Source organism: Equus przewalskii, chromosome 3 (genome assembly GCF_037783145.1).
Source record: "Equus przewalskii isolate Varuska chromosome 3, EquPr2, whole genome shotgun sequence".
NCBI classification, from domain to species: Eukaryota; Metazoa; Chordata; class Mammalia; order Perissodactyla; family Equidae; genus Equus; species Equus przewalskii.
In genome coordinates, this window is record NC_091833.1 from 117,774,056 (window position 1) to 117,791,028 (window position 16,973).

General features: G+C 47.6%; 1 protein-coding gene across 3 annotated transcripts in view; it reads right to left on the minus strand.

Annotated features, from left to right (window-relative positions):
• Positions 1-343: 343 nt before the first annotated feature.
• The window catches only part of CFAP99 (cilia and flagella associated protein 99), a 49,493-nt gene continuing 32,863 nt past the window's right edge, over positions 344-16,973 (minus strand). For all 3 annotated transcript variants that reach the window (XM_070615210.1, XM_070615211.1, XM_070615212.1), the window contains 6 exons: positions 16,623-16,827; positions 5,277-5,418; positions 4,903-5,054; positions 3,802-4,007; positions 2,027-2,189; positions 344-1,773 (listed from right to left, as the gene is read on the minus strand). In XM_070615210.1, the coding sequence (XP_070471311.1) occupies positions 1,657-1,773; positions 2,027-2,189; positions 3,802-4,007; positions 4,903-5,054; positions 5,277-5,418; positions 16,623-16,827 (985 nt within the window). In that variant the 3' untranslated portion in view covers positions 344-1,656. The remainder of the gene's footprint in view (positions 1,774-2,026; positions 2,190-3,801; positions 4,008-4,902; positions 5,055-5,276; positions 5,419-16,622; positions 16,828-16,973) is intronic.

Genomic DNA, 16,973 nt, shown 5'->3' on the forward strand with positions numbered 1-16,973 from the left:
CCCCCCTGCAGGAACTGGCTGCATGTTCAATTCAGGCCAGTGAGACTGGAGATGTTCACATAAGGCTTCCAGGATAGAGTGGTTTCCTTCCGAAGGGAGCTGCCAGGGAGAGATGGCCCTTCTTCCTCTGGATGTTGTGAAGGTGGAACTGCTACCAGCTTGGAGGCAGAGTTCCTGGATCAGGCATGTCCTGAAGTCCACCCTACCTTTGGATTACCAGTTATGGGAGCTAATAATTCCCCTTTTGAAACTCTCAGAGCTCCTGAGGGACTCTCTCACTGGACAGGTCACCATCAATGTTCTTCCCTCTACATCAAATGAAATGGATTTGAATCATATAACATAGGATATAAAAAATGTTTATTTTTTTAATGAAATTTAATCTGTTCCCAGTTCTAATTTGATAGGGAGGTGGGAAATTCCTCTCTTTACAAGCCCAGGTTGTGGGAAAGTCCTGGGGTTCTGACATGACTCAGAATTTTGGGAGAGAACTTTGGTCTTTAGTCTGTTCTCATTGTGAGATGTCCACCTTCCTGGTCTAAATGTGCCGTGGGGTTCTCCTTGGAGGGAGGGAGGATGTGGCTGTGGGGGATCTCTCTCCTGGATATCTATCCACCTGGCAGTTTCCAGCCCCTCCCTTACTGCCCCTCACCACATGGGCTTGCCCATACTCTCCTTCCCAGGAGCTGCAGCACACTGCTTGGTTCCTCAGGCTGCGTTTCACCGGCTGGATTTCTCTAAGCCAGCCTGTCCTCCAGGCTACACCCTCTCCAGCCTGGTCCTGGGTCCGAGGACCCAGGAGAATGAATCTGTCCTGGTCCCCACCCTGGGCGACCTCGTGCCCAGTGGCCCCAATCTTGTTCCTTCAATGATGCTGGAGAAGTTGGGACATGCTCTAAAGCCACCCAGGCTTAGATTCGATCCCATTGGTGCCCGGTTTCGGTGCCCCCTCTTGGGGCAGATCACTTCACCTCTTTGAGCACCAATGGCCTCAGCAGAATGGTGGCGGGGGACAGTTCCTACATCCCCGCCCTCCATCGCGGTGAGGTTTACGTGAGACAAGGCATGAGAAGGGCCGGTTCCTAGAGGCTCAAGAATCCTAGTCCCTTCGACCAAACGCACACCCACAATCACACGCGCAGTCTTGGGCGTCCCCAGGTTAAGCCACCGGACTCCAGGCAGAGAGTGGGGATTCCAGGTTTCCACGTGCAGAGGGGGCTCTGGGAGGTCCGAAGAGGGGGCACCGGGAATGCCTTGTGCTGGGCCGGAGGTAAGGGCCAGAACCTGGGTTAGGGTGGCCAGATTTAAAATATAAACAAAAACATAGATAAATTTGAACTCCAGATAAAGAGTGGATACTTTTTTTAGCATAAGTTTGTCCCACGCAGTAACTGGGCGTCCTATATTTCATCAGGCAACCCTGCTCTGGATAGGTGGAGACTGGGGCTGGGTGGGGCGTGAAGCAGGGGTGCGGAGGCAGCGAGCGGCGGGTTGGGGTGAGGATAGAACCTGGACGCGGGGGGTGGGGGAGTAGGCCGGGGACGGGGAGAGAGGAGGAACGGAGAGGAACCGGTGGCCCGGGAAGAGGAGGCGCACACCGCCGGCCTCACGCTTTATTTGGGCGGGGTCGCGGGGTCTGGGGCGCGCCCGCCCGGCTCAGGCGGCCTCCAGGCGGCGCGCGGGCCCGCAGGCCGAGCCTTCCTGCTGCAGCGCCCGGAGTCTGCGCTCGCGGCTCCGCTCCAGCTCCAGCCAGTGCTGCGCCTCGAGCTGCGCCTGCGGGCCGGCGGGCGGGGAGGTCGAGGTTAGCAGGGCTGGGGCCTCCCCCACCCCCCGCGCAGCCTCCCCGCCCCTCCCTGCGGCCCGCACCCCGGCCCGACAAGGTGCCGGGAGTCACCCCCAGGGTCCGCTCCCCCCGGACACTGCGTCCCCTCGCCACACCCGACACCGCGCCCCTCCACGGCCTCCCCATTCGCCGCGCCCCGCCAACAGCATACCCGCCCCCAGCCTCACCCCCACCGCGGCTCACCCGCGGCTTGGGGCGCGCGGCCCGCGGCGCCGACACGTGCAGCAGGGCCGCCTGCTTGTGGCGCTCGGCCGCCTTCTCCTCGATCCTGCGCTGCAGCTCGAGCACGCGCTCGTCCTGGCAAGGCGCTCCCGGGCCCACCGACAGGGCTTTCTTCTCCTCCCACCTGGGCAGGCGACAGGGCGGCTTAGGAGGGGCCCCCAACCCCAGGTTAACGGAAGGGATTTAGGTGCGGGCGGAGAGGCCCTCCGAGGACGGCGCGGGTGAGGGTCCCCCGGCGCCTCTACCATTTTACGATTTGTACTTCCCATTTTGAGAAAGTATTCCATGTGTTTTAACTATGGTATCTGGGGTAAAAAAGTGAGAGCCTCCTTTTATCTCGCGCTCCCCCCGCCACTCTCTTGCCCAGAGGTAACCGCAGATAATATTGTTCTATCTTTACAAGTCTCTTCCCTACGAGGTAGGCCATTTTTCCTGCCCAAATGAGATGTCATTATACAGACTGTTCCCTGACGCCTTTGGCTGAGGTGCACGTCACAGCATCAGGGCATTCGCAGGTGCTGTTCCCTCGGCCACCATCGCTGCCTGGCTGACTCCAGCCCCCTGCCCACTAATCATGCTCCTGGTGAATTAATGCCATGGGGGCTGCACGCAGGGGGCTCCAGAAGCTCTGTTAGTGGGTTTGGACCCTTACAGTTTCCCCACCACCAACCAGACTGCAAATTTGGCTCTGTCAGGCTAAGCCCAGGGGCTGGGAACTGGTGAGGTCTCCCAGGTGCATGCCACATGAGGACCTGCTGCATGGCCAGCCAGCCCTCCCTGGGCAGCCCCAAGCAGTTGTCACAGGCCTCCTCTGAATTGTAACCAGAGAAGCAGTCACTCAGGACCAATAGCGATGGATTTTGTGAGTGTCCTTCTTTCCGTCCAGCCCACTATCCTACCCTACCCAAGCTATACTCAGGTACTTTCTCTGGAGCCCTGAACCGTACTATGCTATGACAGGGCTGGGTGCCACCTCCCCTGGGGCAGCCTTGCCCCCCGGATGGGACCAGGCCAAGGCCCAAAGGCCAGCCTGACCCCAGGGGTGACACCAATTTGTGCCTGACCAAGCTGCCACGAGACAGCCACATGGGGCTAGAAAAGTCACCACAGTGTCCCAAAAACAAACAAAAAGAGTGTGGGTGCATGCTCTCCATTAAAAGAGAGGAGAGACGCTTGACAATCGAACTCTGTGTGTGAACCTCAACTAGGTCGTGGTTTAAAAAGAGAAAAGAAAAGGGTACAGCAAACAATCTTTAAAAGGTTATAGCAAACAGTCTGGGGACCCCTGGAGACATGTGAATGCAGACAGGATATTTAGATGACACTGGAAATTTAAAATTTTTTAGTTGTGTCATTGTGCTGTGGTTATGTAGGACGATGTCCTTTTTTCAGAAGATGCACCCCAAAGATGCCAGTATTTCCAAATGGTTCTGCAGAGACAGATAAATAGCTAACTAGCAAGATGAAGCACATGATCAAAGGTCATACCCATGATCTAGATGCAAAATGATCGAATCTAGGTCATGGGTAAGCCACCACTGCACGATTTTTTCACCATTTCTGTATGCCTGAAAATTGTCTAATGAAATAATAGGGGTGGGGGAAGTTATTGTAAGGGAGCTGCCTGGGGAAGGAGGGTGGTGAGTGTTGCGAGGAGAACCTAGTCGCACAGGAGGGTGCAAAGGCAGGCTTGCTGCTCCCTGCTCCTGGGGTGCCCGCCCAGGCCAGGTACCAACCTCAAGGCTGCAGACCTGCCCATGGCTGCGCGGCACAGCGAGATCTGCTCCACTGTGTTCTGCAGCTCCTGGCTCTTGGCGCGTTTGCCCTGGATGATCTGGTCCCGCTTCTCTTCCTCCTCGCGCCGCTGGCTCTCCTTGAGCAGGGCCAGCCGCTCACGCAGCTCCACGATGGACATTTCTCCTTCCAGGCCATACCCGGGGATCTGCAGGGTGGGTGGAGGAGGCCTCTGGCTGGGAGCTAGGACCATGCCCAGCCTGCTTGGCCATCTCCTGTGCCCTGGCCTTTCCTCTGCACCAGTACTGGTGCCCTTCCTCTGTTCCACAGGCCTGGCCCCATGCCCAGGCTTTCCCTCCTTCTGCTCAGTAGTGCCTGTGTATCATGTCCTCCATCCAGCTTCTCCAGCCTGGGCCCCCCTTTACAGCTCTAGACCCATGTAGTGACTAGACATCTCAGCTGTGTGCCCTGCAGGCCCCTCCACTGTGGCAGGGCCCAAATGGACCTCACTACTGTCTCCCCAGGCAGGACCCTGGGGCCTGGGCAGAGAGCCCTTCAGACTCTGCATACCCACTGGGACCAGGCCAGGTCCCCCTCTGGCTCCCACGGCCCTCCCAGGCCTGCCCCCACTTCACCAGGTGCCAGCCTGGCCTCTCATCGTGCTTCTCACTCAGGCTTCCAGGCCCCGGTGCCCTCCTCTTGGCCTCCTGCTCAGCCTCTGGCCTTTGTGCACCTACACTCTCCCTACATTGCCCTTCCCACCTGGGCCTGGGGAGTCCCTGGACCTTGCTCACCACGCAGCTCCATGAAGCCTACCTTGCCCCACCCTCAAGGGGCCCTGGCCCCCTGCCCCCTTGGGTTACAGAGGTCTCCCCAACAGCACTGTGAACTCTTGGGCCAGACCCAGGCCTCTAGCACGGTGGGTGCAGGGTCCACAGCGGGGCATGGGTGGCCAGGTGGATCTCAGCTTGGGGCAAGATGGCTTTTGGCCTTGATGGGAGTTCTAGACACGCCCTTCCATGGCAATGCCAGGCACAGCAGGACACAGGGAGGCTCCCCGAGATCACTGGATGGGGCATGGGCTCCAGGGGCTGTGTCCTCACCTGGGTCAGGTCCACAAGCTTGCCCTTGCGTGTGGGCTGCATCTCCAGGGCTCGCAGCTGGGAGATGAGCTCACATCGTTGCCTCTGCTCCTCCTTGGCTGCCTCTGTGCTGCGCTGCAGCAGCTCCCGGCTCTCCTCTATCACCTCCTGAACTTGGGGACCAAGGAGGGTTCTTAGGGGGTCAGAGAGCAGCCTGGCAGGCACTGGGCAGGGGATACCTTCCCTGGAAGGGCCTGCCCGACCCCGGCCATCCCTTGAGGGCACTTCAGCCCTCACTGACCACAGTGGCTCACCCAGGGCAGGATACCAGCCCAGACCTGAATGGGGGGGAGCAGAGCTGGGCACTGCCTCATAGCACTTGACCCCCACCATACCTATCTGCTGTCGGACTTTCAGGAGCTTTGTCTGTGCCACCTTAACATTCTTCTGTGTCTCCAACACCTGCTCCACCAGCTCCTTCATGGACCTTTCCTCCTGGAGTCGCCTCTCAGCATACTGCTGCATCAGCTCAGCTGTCTGCTTGGACAACCAACCTGCCATGGTCAGAGCCGGAGGGGCCCTCTGGAGCAAGCCTGTGCCCCCTGGTCCTGCCCTAGCCCTGGGAGCAGCATGAGGCCTGGGTGGGACAGAACTGGCCCCTGACCCCGAATCACCCTGGAACCTGGATCTAAGCTCATCAGCTCCTAGTGGTCCCCTGGAGGTTGGGCCTAATGGGGAAGTTCCATGTCATGTCCTCCCTTCTTCCACTGTGGTCCTGGGGGGTGTGACCCAGAACCACACAGCCACCTCCCCAGATCTGACAATGAAGCTGAGGGGTATAGCCAAGAGAGACCTGGGGAAACCAAGTCAGAGCCACTGGGCTTGCCCTAAAGCCTATCCACCCCTGGACTCCAGTTAAGAGATAAGGGTACTCATTGCTTTGAAGCCGTGTGGAGCTGGGTATTCAGATACTGCCCAGGTCTGTGTATAGGACATGCCAGCCCCCAGGAAGCCCCAGAGTCCCTGTCACATGGGCTCCCCAGGGCACGTCCTGATGGTCATCCCACTCTCTTCTTTCTTGTGGTGCCTCAGAAATGCACAGCCCCAAGCAGGGCATGGTTTTGCTGCTTTGAACTGCACATAACTGGAATTGTCCTGCTGTCGCTGTTGCGTCTCCCCTCTTCTGCTCAGCGTCTCGTTTATTAGTTTCATGCACAATATCACCTGGATTATAGCTGGCTTATTTTTGTGGCTGTATATTTTGGGCAATATATCACAACTCTTTGATCCATTCTACCCTTGATGGACATTCAGGTTGTTTCCAGTTTGGGGCCATTGTGAACAATTCAGAATAATATTTTCAGCCCTCAAGATACTACAAAGGACAGCATGGGATTTATACCTCCTGTCACCAGCCCAGCACTGGCAGGGAGCTATCGGACTCCCAACCCCTGGAAGTTTATGCACCTGGGAGCTCATCTTCAACTGCATGGTAAGTGGAGAACCAGCCTGTGGGCAGCCTGGTCTCCAGGGTTAGAGGCTGGGCACAAAGTAATCCTTTCATAAAACAGTTTGCTGGCGTGTATCAAAAATGGCTCTTGACCATCCCTTTCAGTGCTGTGCAGTTTCATTCCAGATCCTAAGAAAAGGAACCAGGGCTCTTGGAGAAATGGCTATTTAGAGTTGGGGCAGGGAGGATGCAAGATGAGCCTGGAGCATTCTATAGTACCATAAAGTAAGGAGGTGCTCAAAACACAAAAGAATAGTGGGCATGTCAAAGGGATCCAGGAGCCAACCTGAAAGGGCTCCCACTGGCCAAGCTAGCAGCAAAATAAATAATGCCATATTGGGTTACAGCACAGTATGAAATAAATATGCATAAGTCCACACTGATATGAACAAGTGATTAAATCAGTGAATAAGTGGGGAAGAAGAGACAAGTTTCCCATGCAGAATTGCAAATAACCACCCGCCTCCTTGAGTGTGGGCTCCGTTTAGAGACCCCCTTCCAGAGAATACACTATGGAGAGGGGGATAACTGCAGTGGAGAGACCTGGCCAGGTGATGAATGTCAACATCCACGTGGTAAGTTTGTTGATGGCAGCACCCTGGATAGGACGTGATGAAAAGGGCACTTCACCTCTGTGGTCTCCCTCCCACACCCATCTAATCGTGAGAAGCACGCCAGACACATCCCAGTGGAGGGACGTTCTCAGATATCTGACCAGCATGCCTCAAACTATCAAGGTCATCAAGAACAAGGCAAGTCTGAGAAAATGTCACAGCCAAGAGGAGTCTGAGACATGACAACTAAATGTAATGTGATGTCCTGGATGGCATCCTTGTCAGAAAAAGGACATTAGTGGAAAAAGATGAAATCCGAATAGAGTGTGGAGTTTAGTTAAGAGTCATGTACCAGTTGTGACAAATATACCATGGTGGTATATAGTGGGTTGGTGTTCCCCCAAAATTCATGTCCACCTGGAACCTCAGAATATGATCTTATTTCCAACTAGGTAAGGATCCAATAAGTACTTAGGTAAAGATCTCGAGATGAAATCATCCTGGAGTTAGAGTGGGCCCTAAATCTAATGACAAGTGTCCATATAAGAAGAGGAGAGGACAGAGAGAAGACGGCCATGTGAAGATGGAGGCAGAGACTGACGTGAGGTTGCCACAAGCCCAGGAATTCCTGGGGTCATCTGGAGCTGGAAGAGGCGAGGAAGGATTCTCCCTCAGAGGCTTGGCAGAGAGCACGGCCAAGCCCACACCTTCACCTTGGGCTTTGGGCCTCCAGGACTGTGTTTTCAGCCCTCCAGCTTGCAGTGCTTTCTAGGGGGGCACTGCACCACAGACGTTACCAGCGGAGGAGGCTGGGTGGGGAGGATATGAGACCTCTCTTTGCAACTTTTCTGTGATTCTTAAAACTGTTTGAAAAGAAGAAGTTTATTTTAAAAAATGCTTTTGAAAACTTTGTAATAATAAGTTGGAGAAATGTGCTTGTATGGAAATATGAGGTGAAAAAAAGTGGGCTATCAAAACATATGAGGAGTCTTATTTCAAGTAGGGAAACTACGAGCAGAGAAAAAAAGATGCCTGGACTAGGATGTGTCCTGGGGCCCCCAGCTTGGCTGCACTGTCACCAGTGGGGCAGCAAGGAGACAGCTGGGAGCCTCGCTTGGTCTGGGAGCGAGGAAAAGAGGCAGCATCTCCCTGCTCTCTAAAAATGCAACTGGAACCAGGGAGGCAGCACGGGCCCGTGGAGAAGGCCCCAGCTTGGGAGAAGACACACAGGATTTTAAGTTCTGCCTCCACCCAGACCAGCTGTGTGACCTTGGGCAAATCATTTGCCTTCCTGGTTGCAGTGTCTTGGCTGGTAAGTGAAGCTGGTGGTGCCAACCTCCTCAGCCACCCTGAGCACAGCACACGCTCGCTCATGACAGAGGCATCCCCATCAGTCGCAGCATCAGCATCAGCGCAATGTCAAGGTTCAGCAGAGAAAAGGAACGAGCACACGAAGATGGAAAAGAAGCATAAAAGCCACAGCTGTGGGTGGGAGAGGCAAGCCTGCAGAAGGTCGGGGCCACCAGGGCAGTGAACGGCAGGGCAGCTAGCTGGCTGGCGTCCTGGGACCAACTCCTGGCTCTGTCTACTCTGACATAACCCTCAGAACAGTGATCCTGTTGGATTCCACTTACGGGCCAGGGGTGGCCTATTGTACCCTTGGGCCCTACGATGGAGGTCCGACTGTGTTTTCCAGACCTCTCCACCCTTCCCACAGCAAGCACCACTCGAACGGGGGCTGCTGGCTGACCTCGCATCAAGCAAGGGCTTCCAGTTACCAGCACGGGGACACCTTCAAAATTCAAGTGAGCTTGGAACACACCCAACAGCGCTGATGTGACCAAGCAAACAGAAACGCTGAGAGGGCCTCCAAACTAAACATCAGACTGAATACTTGGGTAAAACGTCCCGTGGAAAGGGTCACCCTCCCCACTAGAGTGGTATCAGAGGAGGCCTAGTGGAAAGTGAAGACTTTCACCAGCACCCAGTGGTACAGAGGCCTCTCCTGCCATGCTTACCACGTGACAGTGGAGGCCACATGGGGAGCAGTTACAAGGTACTCCAGTCAGGGAGATGTATGCAGGTCCAGCCAGAGCTCTTACCCACAGTAGTGAGGAGCTCCCACCCTCAGGGGTCAGCAGAGGCCAAGTGGGGAAGCTGGACTGCTAAGCCCACTTGGCAGTCATGTGGTGGTGTCCCTCTGACACTGCTCTTTCCCTGCCAGATAAGATCCACAATCTCATAATGTAACACCCAAAATGTCCAGGTTTCAATCCAAAATCACTCATCATACCAAAAGCCAGATGATCTCAAACAGAAAGAAGACAGACAATCAATAGATGCCAACACTGAGATGACAGAGATGTTAGATTTGACAGAGATTTTTAAAGAAGCCATCATAAAACTGCTTCAGCAAACAATTATGAACATTCTTGAGACAAATGAGAAAATAGTTTCTGCAAAGAAGTAAAGTCTTAGCAAAATAATAGGAGACATAAAGGAAAGCCAAATGGAAACTTTAGAACTGAAAACACAACAAATTAAATAAAAACTTCAATGGATGGCTTCACTAGCAGAATTGAGGGAAAGAGCAAAGAAACAGTGAACTTGAAGATAAAACAATAGAAATTACTGAATCTGAACAAGAGGGAGAAAATAGACTGAAAACACCAGCAGAACCTCAAAGACCTGTGGGGCTATAACAAAAGATCTAACATTCCTGTTGTCAGAGTCCCAGGAAAGGAGAAACAGGACAAGGTGGAACTGAAGAAGTATTTCAAAAAATAATGGCTAAAACTTCCCAAATTTGGCAAAAGACATAAATGTTCAAGAAGCTGAGTGAACCCCAAAGAAATCCATGCCAAGGCACGTTATAATTAAATTTCTGAAAACTAAAGGCAAAGAAAAACATCTTGAAAACAGCCAGAGAAAAATGACACCTTACTTATGAGGGAAAAACTACTTGAATGACAGTGGATTTCTCATCAGAAATCATGGAGGCCAGAAGGAAGTTACACAATATTTTTCAGATGTAGAAAGAAAAGAATAATTAACCCGGAATCCTATACCCAGCAAAAATATCCTTCAGAAAAGAAGGGGAAATAAAGATAATCTTAGATGAAGGAAAACTAAGTATTTGTTGTCAGCAAACCTACCCTGAAATAATGGCTAAAGAAAGTTCTCTAGACTTTCTTTTTAGGAAGAAAATGATAAGAGAAGGAATCTTGGAACATCAGGAAGGAAAAAAGAACATGGCAAGCAAAAATATGGATAAATACAATAGATTTTCCCTCTCCTCTGAGTCTCGTAAATTATGTTTAATGGTTGAAGCAAAAATTATAACACTGTGTGGTGTCACTCTAAATATGTGTAGAGGAAATATCTAAGACAATTCTATTATAAAATGGGGAGGGGCCAGCTCGGTGGCGTAGCAGTTGTGCTTCAGTGGCCTGGGGTTCACCGGTTTGGATCCCGGTGTGGACATGGCACTGCTTGTCAAGCTATCCTGTGCAGGCGTCCCACATATAAAGTAGAGGAAGATGGGCACAGATGTTAGCTCAGGGCCAGTCTTCCTCAGCAAAAAGAGGAGGATTGGCAGCAGATGTTAGCTCAGGGCTAATCTTCCTCAAAAAGAAAAAAATGAGGAAGGGAAAGGGACATAAAGGGAGGTAAGTTTTCTACATTTCACTCAAATTGGTAAAATGATGACACTAGTAGACTGTGATAAGTTATGTGTGTGTAAAATACCCAGCGCAACAACTGAAAAAGCTATATAGACACTATATCTATATAAACACTATAGAGAAATCAAATGGAATTCTACAAAACTGCAAGAAAAAGAAAACAGAGAAACAAAAATAGAACAATCAGAGAAGAAAAAGATGGCAGACTTAAGTCCTAACACGTCAATAACTACATTAAATATAACTGGTTTAAATACACCAATTAATAGATTGATAGAGTTAATTATAAGACATTTCCAAACTATATGCTGTCTACAAGAAACTCACTTCAAATATAATGATATAGACAGATTAAAAGTATAAGGATGGAAAATATATATCATGCAAAAATTAATCAGAGGAAATCAGGACTGTCTATATTATTATTAGATAAAATAAACTTCAGAGCAAAGAAAATTACCAGAGACAGAGACGGATATTATATAATAATAATACAAGGGTCAACTACCGAGGAGACAGAGCAATTTTAAATGTGTGTGCACCAAACAATGGAGCTGCAAAATATGTGGAGCAAAAACTGACAGAACTGAAAGGAGAAAAAGGCAATTTCACAATTACAGCTGGAGACTTCAACACTCTTCTCTCAGCAACTGATAGAGAAACTAGATAGAAAGTTAGCAAGGATATAGAAGAACTCGACAATTCTATCAACCAGCCCGAGTTTATCAAGATTTACAGAACACCAAACAACAGCAGAACACACATCCTTTTCAAGTGCCCACAGAACATACACCAAGATAGACAGTATTCTGGGCTAAAAAACACACCTCAACAAAGTTAAAATAATTGAAATCATATTGAGTGTTTTCAATAACCACAATGAAATCAAAGTAGAAATCAATAACGAAAGATATCAAGAAAATCTCCAAATGCTTGTAAACTAAACAGCACACTTCTAGGTAATCTATGGGTCAAAGAGAAAACCTCAAGTGAAATGAGAAAAATACATTGAATTGAATGAAAATGAAATACAACATATCAAAATATGTGGGACACAGCTAGAGCAGTAAATGAAAGGAAATGTGTAACACTACAGGCTTACAGTAGAAAAGTCTTATGTCAGTAATCTAAGCTCCCATCTCAAAAACCTAGAAAAAGAAGAACAAAATAAACTTGAAGCAAGCAGGAGGAAGGAAATAATAAAGCACAGAAATCAATGACATTGAAAACAGTAAAACAATAGAGAAAAATCAGTGAAACAAAAAGCTGATTCTTTGAAAAGGTCAATGAAATTGACAAATCTCTAGGAAGTCTTATAGAAAAAAGGTGAAAAGACACAAATTACCAATATCAAGAATGAAACAGGGTATATCACTATAGATAGACCCTACAGTCATAAAAAAAGAGGTGGTAACAGAATATTACAAAAAAACTACATACATAAATTTGGCAACTGAGTGAAATGGACCAATTCCTCAAAAAACACAAACTACTACAACTCATATAATATGAAACAGATCATTTGAATAGCCCCGTAATTTTTAAGAAAATTGAATTTCATTTTTTTTGAGGTAACTGTGTTTTTTTTTCTCCCCAAAGTCCCAGTACACACTTGTATATCCTAATTGTAAGTCATTCTAGTTCTTCTGTGTGGGATGCCACCACAGCATGGCCTGACGAGCAGTGCCATGTCTGCACCCAGGATCCGAACTGGCGATCCCTGGGCCACCAAAGCAGAGCACATGAACGTAACCACTCAGCCATAGGGCCAGCCCCAGAAAATTGAATTTCTACTTTTAAAACTTCCAAAACAGAAATCTCCATACCTAGATGATTTCGTTAGAGAATCCTACCAAATGCTGAAAGAATTAACACCCATTCTACACAACCTCTCCTGGAAAATAAAAGAGGAAAGAATACTTGCAAATTCATTCTGTGAAACTAGAATTACCCTGATACCAAAACCAGACAAAGATAGTACAAAAAAGAAAACTACAGACCAACATCCCTTATAAAACTATATGCAAAAATTTTTTTTAACAAAATAAAAATACCAGCAAATGGAATTCAGCATATGTAAAAAGAATTATATACCAGAACCAAGTGGGTTTATTCTAGGGATGTACAGCTGTTCAATATTTGAAAATCAGTCAGTGTAATTCCACCATATTAACAGGCTAAAGAAGAAAAATCTCATGATCATATCAGTTGATGCAGAAAAGCATTTAACAAAATTCAACACCCTTTCATGATCAAAAAACTCAGAAAAGTAAGAATAGAGGGGAACTTCGTCAACTTGATAAAGAGCACATCTACAAAAACCCTACATCTAACATACTTAATAGTGAGACTGAATGTCCTCTAATATGTTGGACTAGGCACAAATGTCTGCTCTCATCATTTTTGTTCAGCATAGTACTGGAAGTTCTCACCAGTGCAATAAGGCAAGAAGAGGAAATAAAAGGAATGCAGATCAGAAAGGAAGAAATAAAACTGTTCTTATTTATAGATGACAATATTGTCTACACAGAAAATCCCAAGGAATCTACAACAAAACTCCTTGTGTATCCTGGAAAACTAGTAAGGGAGTTCAGCAAGGTCACAGGATACAAGATTAACACACAACAATCAATTGCGTTTTTACATACTAGCATTGAACATATGGACACCAAAAATAAAAATACAATACCATTCACAACTACTCAAAAATAATAAAAGAAATACTTAGGTACAGATCTAACAGAACATGTACAGGACTTGTATGCAGAAATCTATACAACACAGATGAAAGAAATATAAGCTAAATAATTGGAGAGACATACTGCATTCACGGATAGAAGACTCAGCTGGATGGCCATTTGAAAAAGATAAAAGTGGATCCAGAGCTCACACCATGTACAAGAATAAACTGGATTAAAGATCCAGATGTAAAAATCAAACCACATAAATACTAGAAGAAAACATGGGCGAATTCCTCTATAACGTGGGTATGGAAAACCCTTTTTCACTATTCAAAATCCAGATACAATAAAAAAAAAAAGATCAAGTTCAATGACATAAAAAATACATTTACATGGCAAAACACATCATAAGCAAGGCCAAATGACCAAATGGAAGAAAGTATCTGTAACAATACATCATAGATAAAAGGTTACTTTCCCTAATATATAAAGAACTCTATAAAATCAAGGAAATGAAGCTTAAAAGCTCAATAGAAAATGGACAGTCAACTAATCTTTGACAAAGGCACCAAGAAAACTCAACAGGAAAAGGATAGTCTCTTCAATAACTTGTACTGGAAAAACTGGATATCCACATCCAAAAGAATGAAAGGGGACCCCTATCTTACACTACACACAAAGACCAACTTAAAATGATCAAAGACTTCAATGTAAGACTTGAAACCATAAAATTTCTAGAAGAAAACATAGGGGGAAAGCTCCTTGACATTGGTCTGGGCAACGATTTTTTTGGATTTGATACAAAAGCACAAGCAACAAAACTAAAAATAAACAAATGGGACTACATCAAACTAGAAAGTTTCTGCACAGCAAAGGAAATAATCAACAAAATGAAAAGGCAGCCTACAGAATGCGAGAAAATATTTGCAAATCATATATCTAATAAGAGATTAATATCCAAAATATATAAGGAACTCATACAACTCAATAGCAAAAAAATAAAAAATAAACAAAATAAAATAACATGATTAAAAAATGGGCAAAGGATCTGAATAAACATTTTTCCAAAGAAGACATACAACTGGCCACCAGGTATATGAAAAGATACTCAACATCACTAACCATTAGGGAAATGCAAATCAAAGTGACAATGAGATATCCCCTCACACCTGTCAGGATGGCTATCATCAAAAAGTCAAAAGCTAAGTGCTGGAGAGGATGTGGAGAAAAGGGAACCCTGTGCACTGCTGGTGGGAATGGAAATTAGTGCAGCCACTATGGAAAACAGTACGGAGCTTCCTCAAAAAGTAAAATATAGAACTGCCCTATGACCCAGCAATGCCACTTCTGGGTATTTATATAAAGGAAATAATCTTTCACTATCTTGAAAAGATATCTGCACTCTCACGTTTATTGCAGCATTATTCACAGCAACCAAGATATGGAAACAATCTAAGTGTCGACAGATGAATAAATAAAGAAAACGTGTTATATTTATACAATGGAATACTATTCAGCCTGAGAAAAGAAGGAAGTCCTGCCATTTGCAGCAACGTGGATGAACCTGGAGGACGTCATGCTCAGTGAAATAAGCCAGACACAGAAAGACACATACTGTATGATCTCACTTGTTTGTGGAATCTAAAACTGTCTAACTCATAATAACGAAGAGGGGGATGGTGGTTACACCGGCTGGGAGGTAGAAGAAATGGGGAGATGTTAGTGAAAGGGTAGAAACTTTCAGCTAGAAGATGGATAAGTTCTAGGGACCGAATGTACAGCATGGTGAGTATAGTTAATACTGCAGGATGATATGCTTGAAATTTGTTAAGACAGTAGATCTCAAGTGTTCTCACCACACCCACGAAAAAGGTAGCTATGCGAGGTGATGGATGTGTTAATTAGCTTGATTGTGGTGACCATTTCACAATGTACGTGTATATCAAATCATTATGTTATACACCTTAAATATATATGAATTTTATTTGTCAATAATAACCCAATAAAGCAGGGGAAAAAAGAAAATGGACAAAAGACATGAACAGATAGTTCAGAGAAAAAGATACGGAAATGGCTCTTAAATATATGAAAACATGCTCAAATTCACACATAATAAATGAGATGCAAATCAGAACTACACCGAGATACTATTTCTCACCTATGAGATTGGAACAAATTCCTAAAAATTCCTAAATTCAGTAGAGTACACTCTGTGGTCTGTCATAGACGACAGTGCTGGGGAGAGATGGTGCAAGCCCCGTGGAAGGTGATGTGGCATCTCTAACAAAACTGCAGATCCCCAAAAACAACAACGACAAGAACAACGAAACCAAAGCCCCACGTTTAGATACTCTCTGACTTAACAATACCTCCTCTAGACGTTTACCTTGAAAAGCCACCTCCACAAACACAGAAAACTTGCACAACATTAGTCACTGCAGACAAAGCAAGGTGTGACATTTTATGTAAAAAAAAAAGGAAGTAAGAAGTGTGTATAAACAAGTGTATATATTTACTTAGCAGAAAAGACTGAAAAGATAATCCAGAAATTAATGAAAATAAGGACCTATGGGGGGAGGCGGAAACAGGCGGTAAGTTACAGACTTTCTAGAAGTGAAACATCTCTGAGTCTATTTGTCATATTGTTTTGACTTCCTATTTTTAAGAAAGTAAACTAAAAAGGAAAAGCAAACCCCAACGTTAAGTACAAATAGACACAAATGAGTCGCAAAAGAAGTAGTTTGAGGGAACTTGGAGCGTGTCCCTGGACTGCAGGCCCTCAGTGGCTCATATCTAAGGAGACAGAGCTGCAGCCAGGCCTGCGGGCCCACTGGAAGAACAGGCTTTCCTAGGCTGTCTGTCCTAGGAGGAGAAAGAGCCAGGACTGATACGTCTGGAGCTTCTAAAGTGGTGACATGGACATTCACAGACCCTCCTCTTGTGGGAGAGGACACCATATGCAAACATGTCAGCCTTCTGGAAGTTTCTCCCAGAACCACAGGGCTTCCTTCATGTGTGGAAGTGTGGACCAACTGACCCTGCTGGTGGGGGCAGAGGGCAGCCTGGACCAGAAGTGCTGGCCAGATAGTCCAATCAGACCAGCTGACTCGAAACACCTCCAGAACCCCCACCTGTTGTGGTGGGGACAGAGAAACCACGGGCACTCTATGCGTCTTAGGAGGAAATGAGCTGGGTCAGCTGACCACAGGAGTGTCCAGGCCCATGGCCAGCCATAGGCCCACAGCTCCTGGGGGTGAGACAGGAAAGCCAGTTGGCCCCCAGGCCCCCAGCCGCTCCCACATGGCCGTGTCACCTCCTCCTTCTTCTGGTTGGCCTTCTGCTTGTTCTCCTGCATGAGGTGCTGCCGGGCCAGGATGGCCTCCTCATGGCTGAGCTTCCCCTGCAGCCTCCGGCACTCGCCTGCAGCCAGCTGCTCTTCCCGGTCCTTTGCCTGCATCCTCTTCTGCCACTCGAGGAACTCAGAGAAGTCCCCGGCCCCATCCACAAGCTGATCCACTCTGGGGAAACAGGGAAAGAGGTGAGGCTGGCTTTCTCCTGTGATCAGGACCTGCGCTGGCCACCAGGAGGCCACAGGTTCACAGGCGTGGGCTGCTCTTTACTAAACACCAGCCATATCACCCACCCACTCACTGTTCACCTGTCC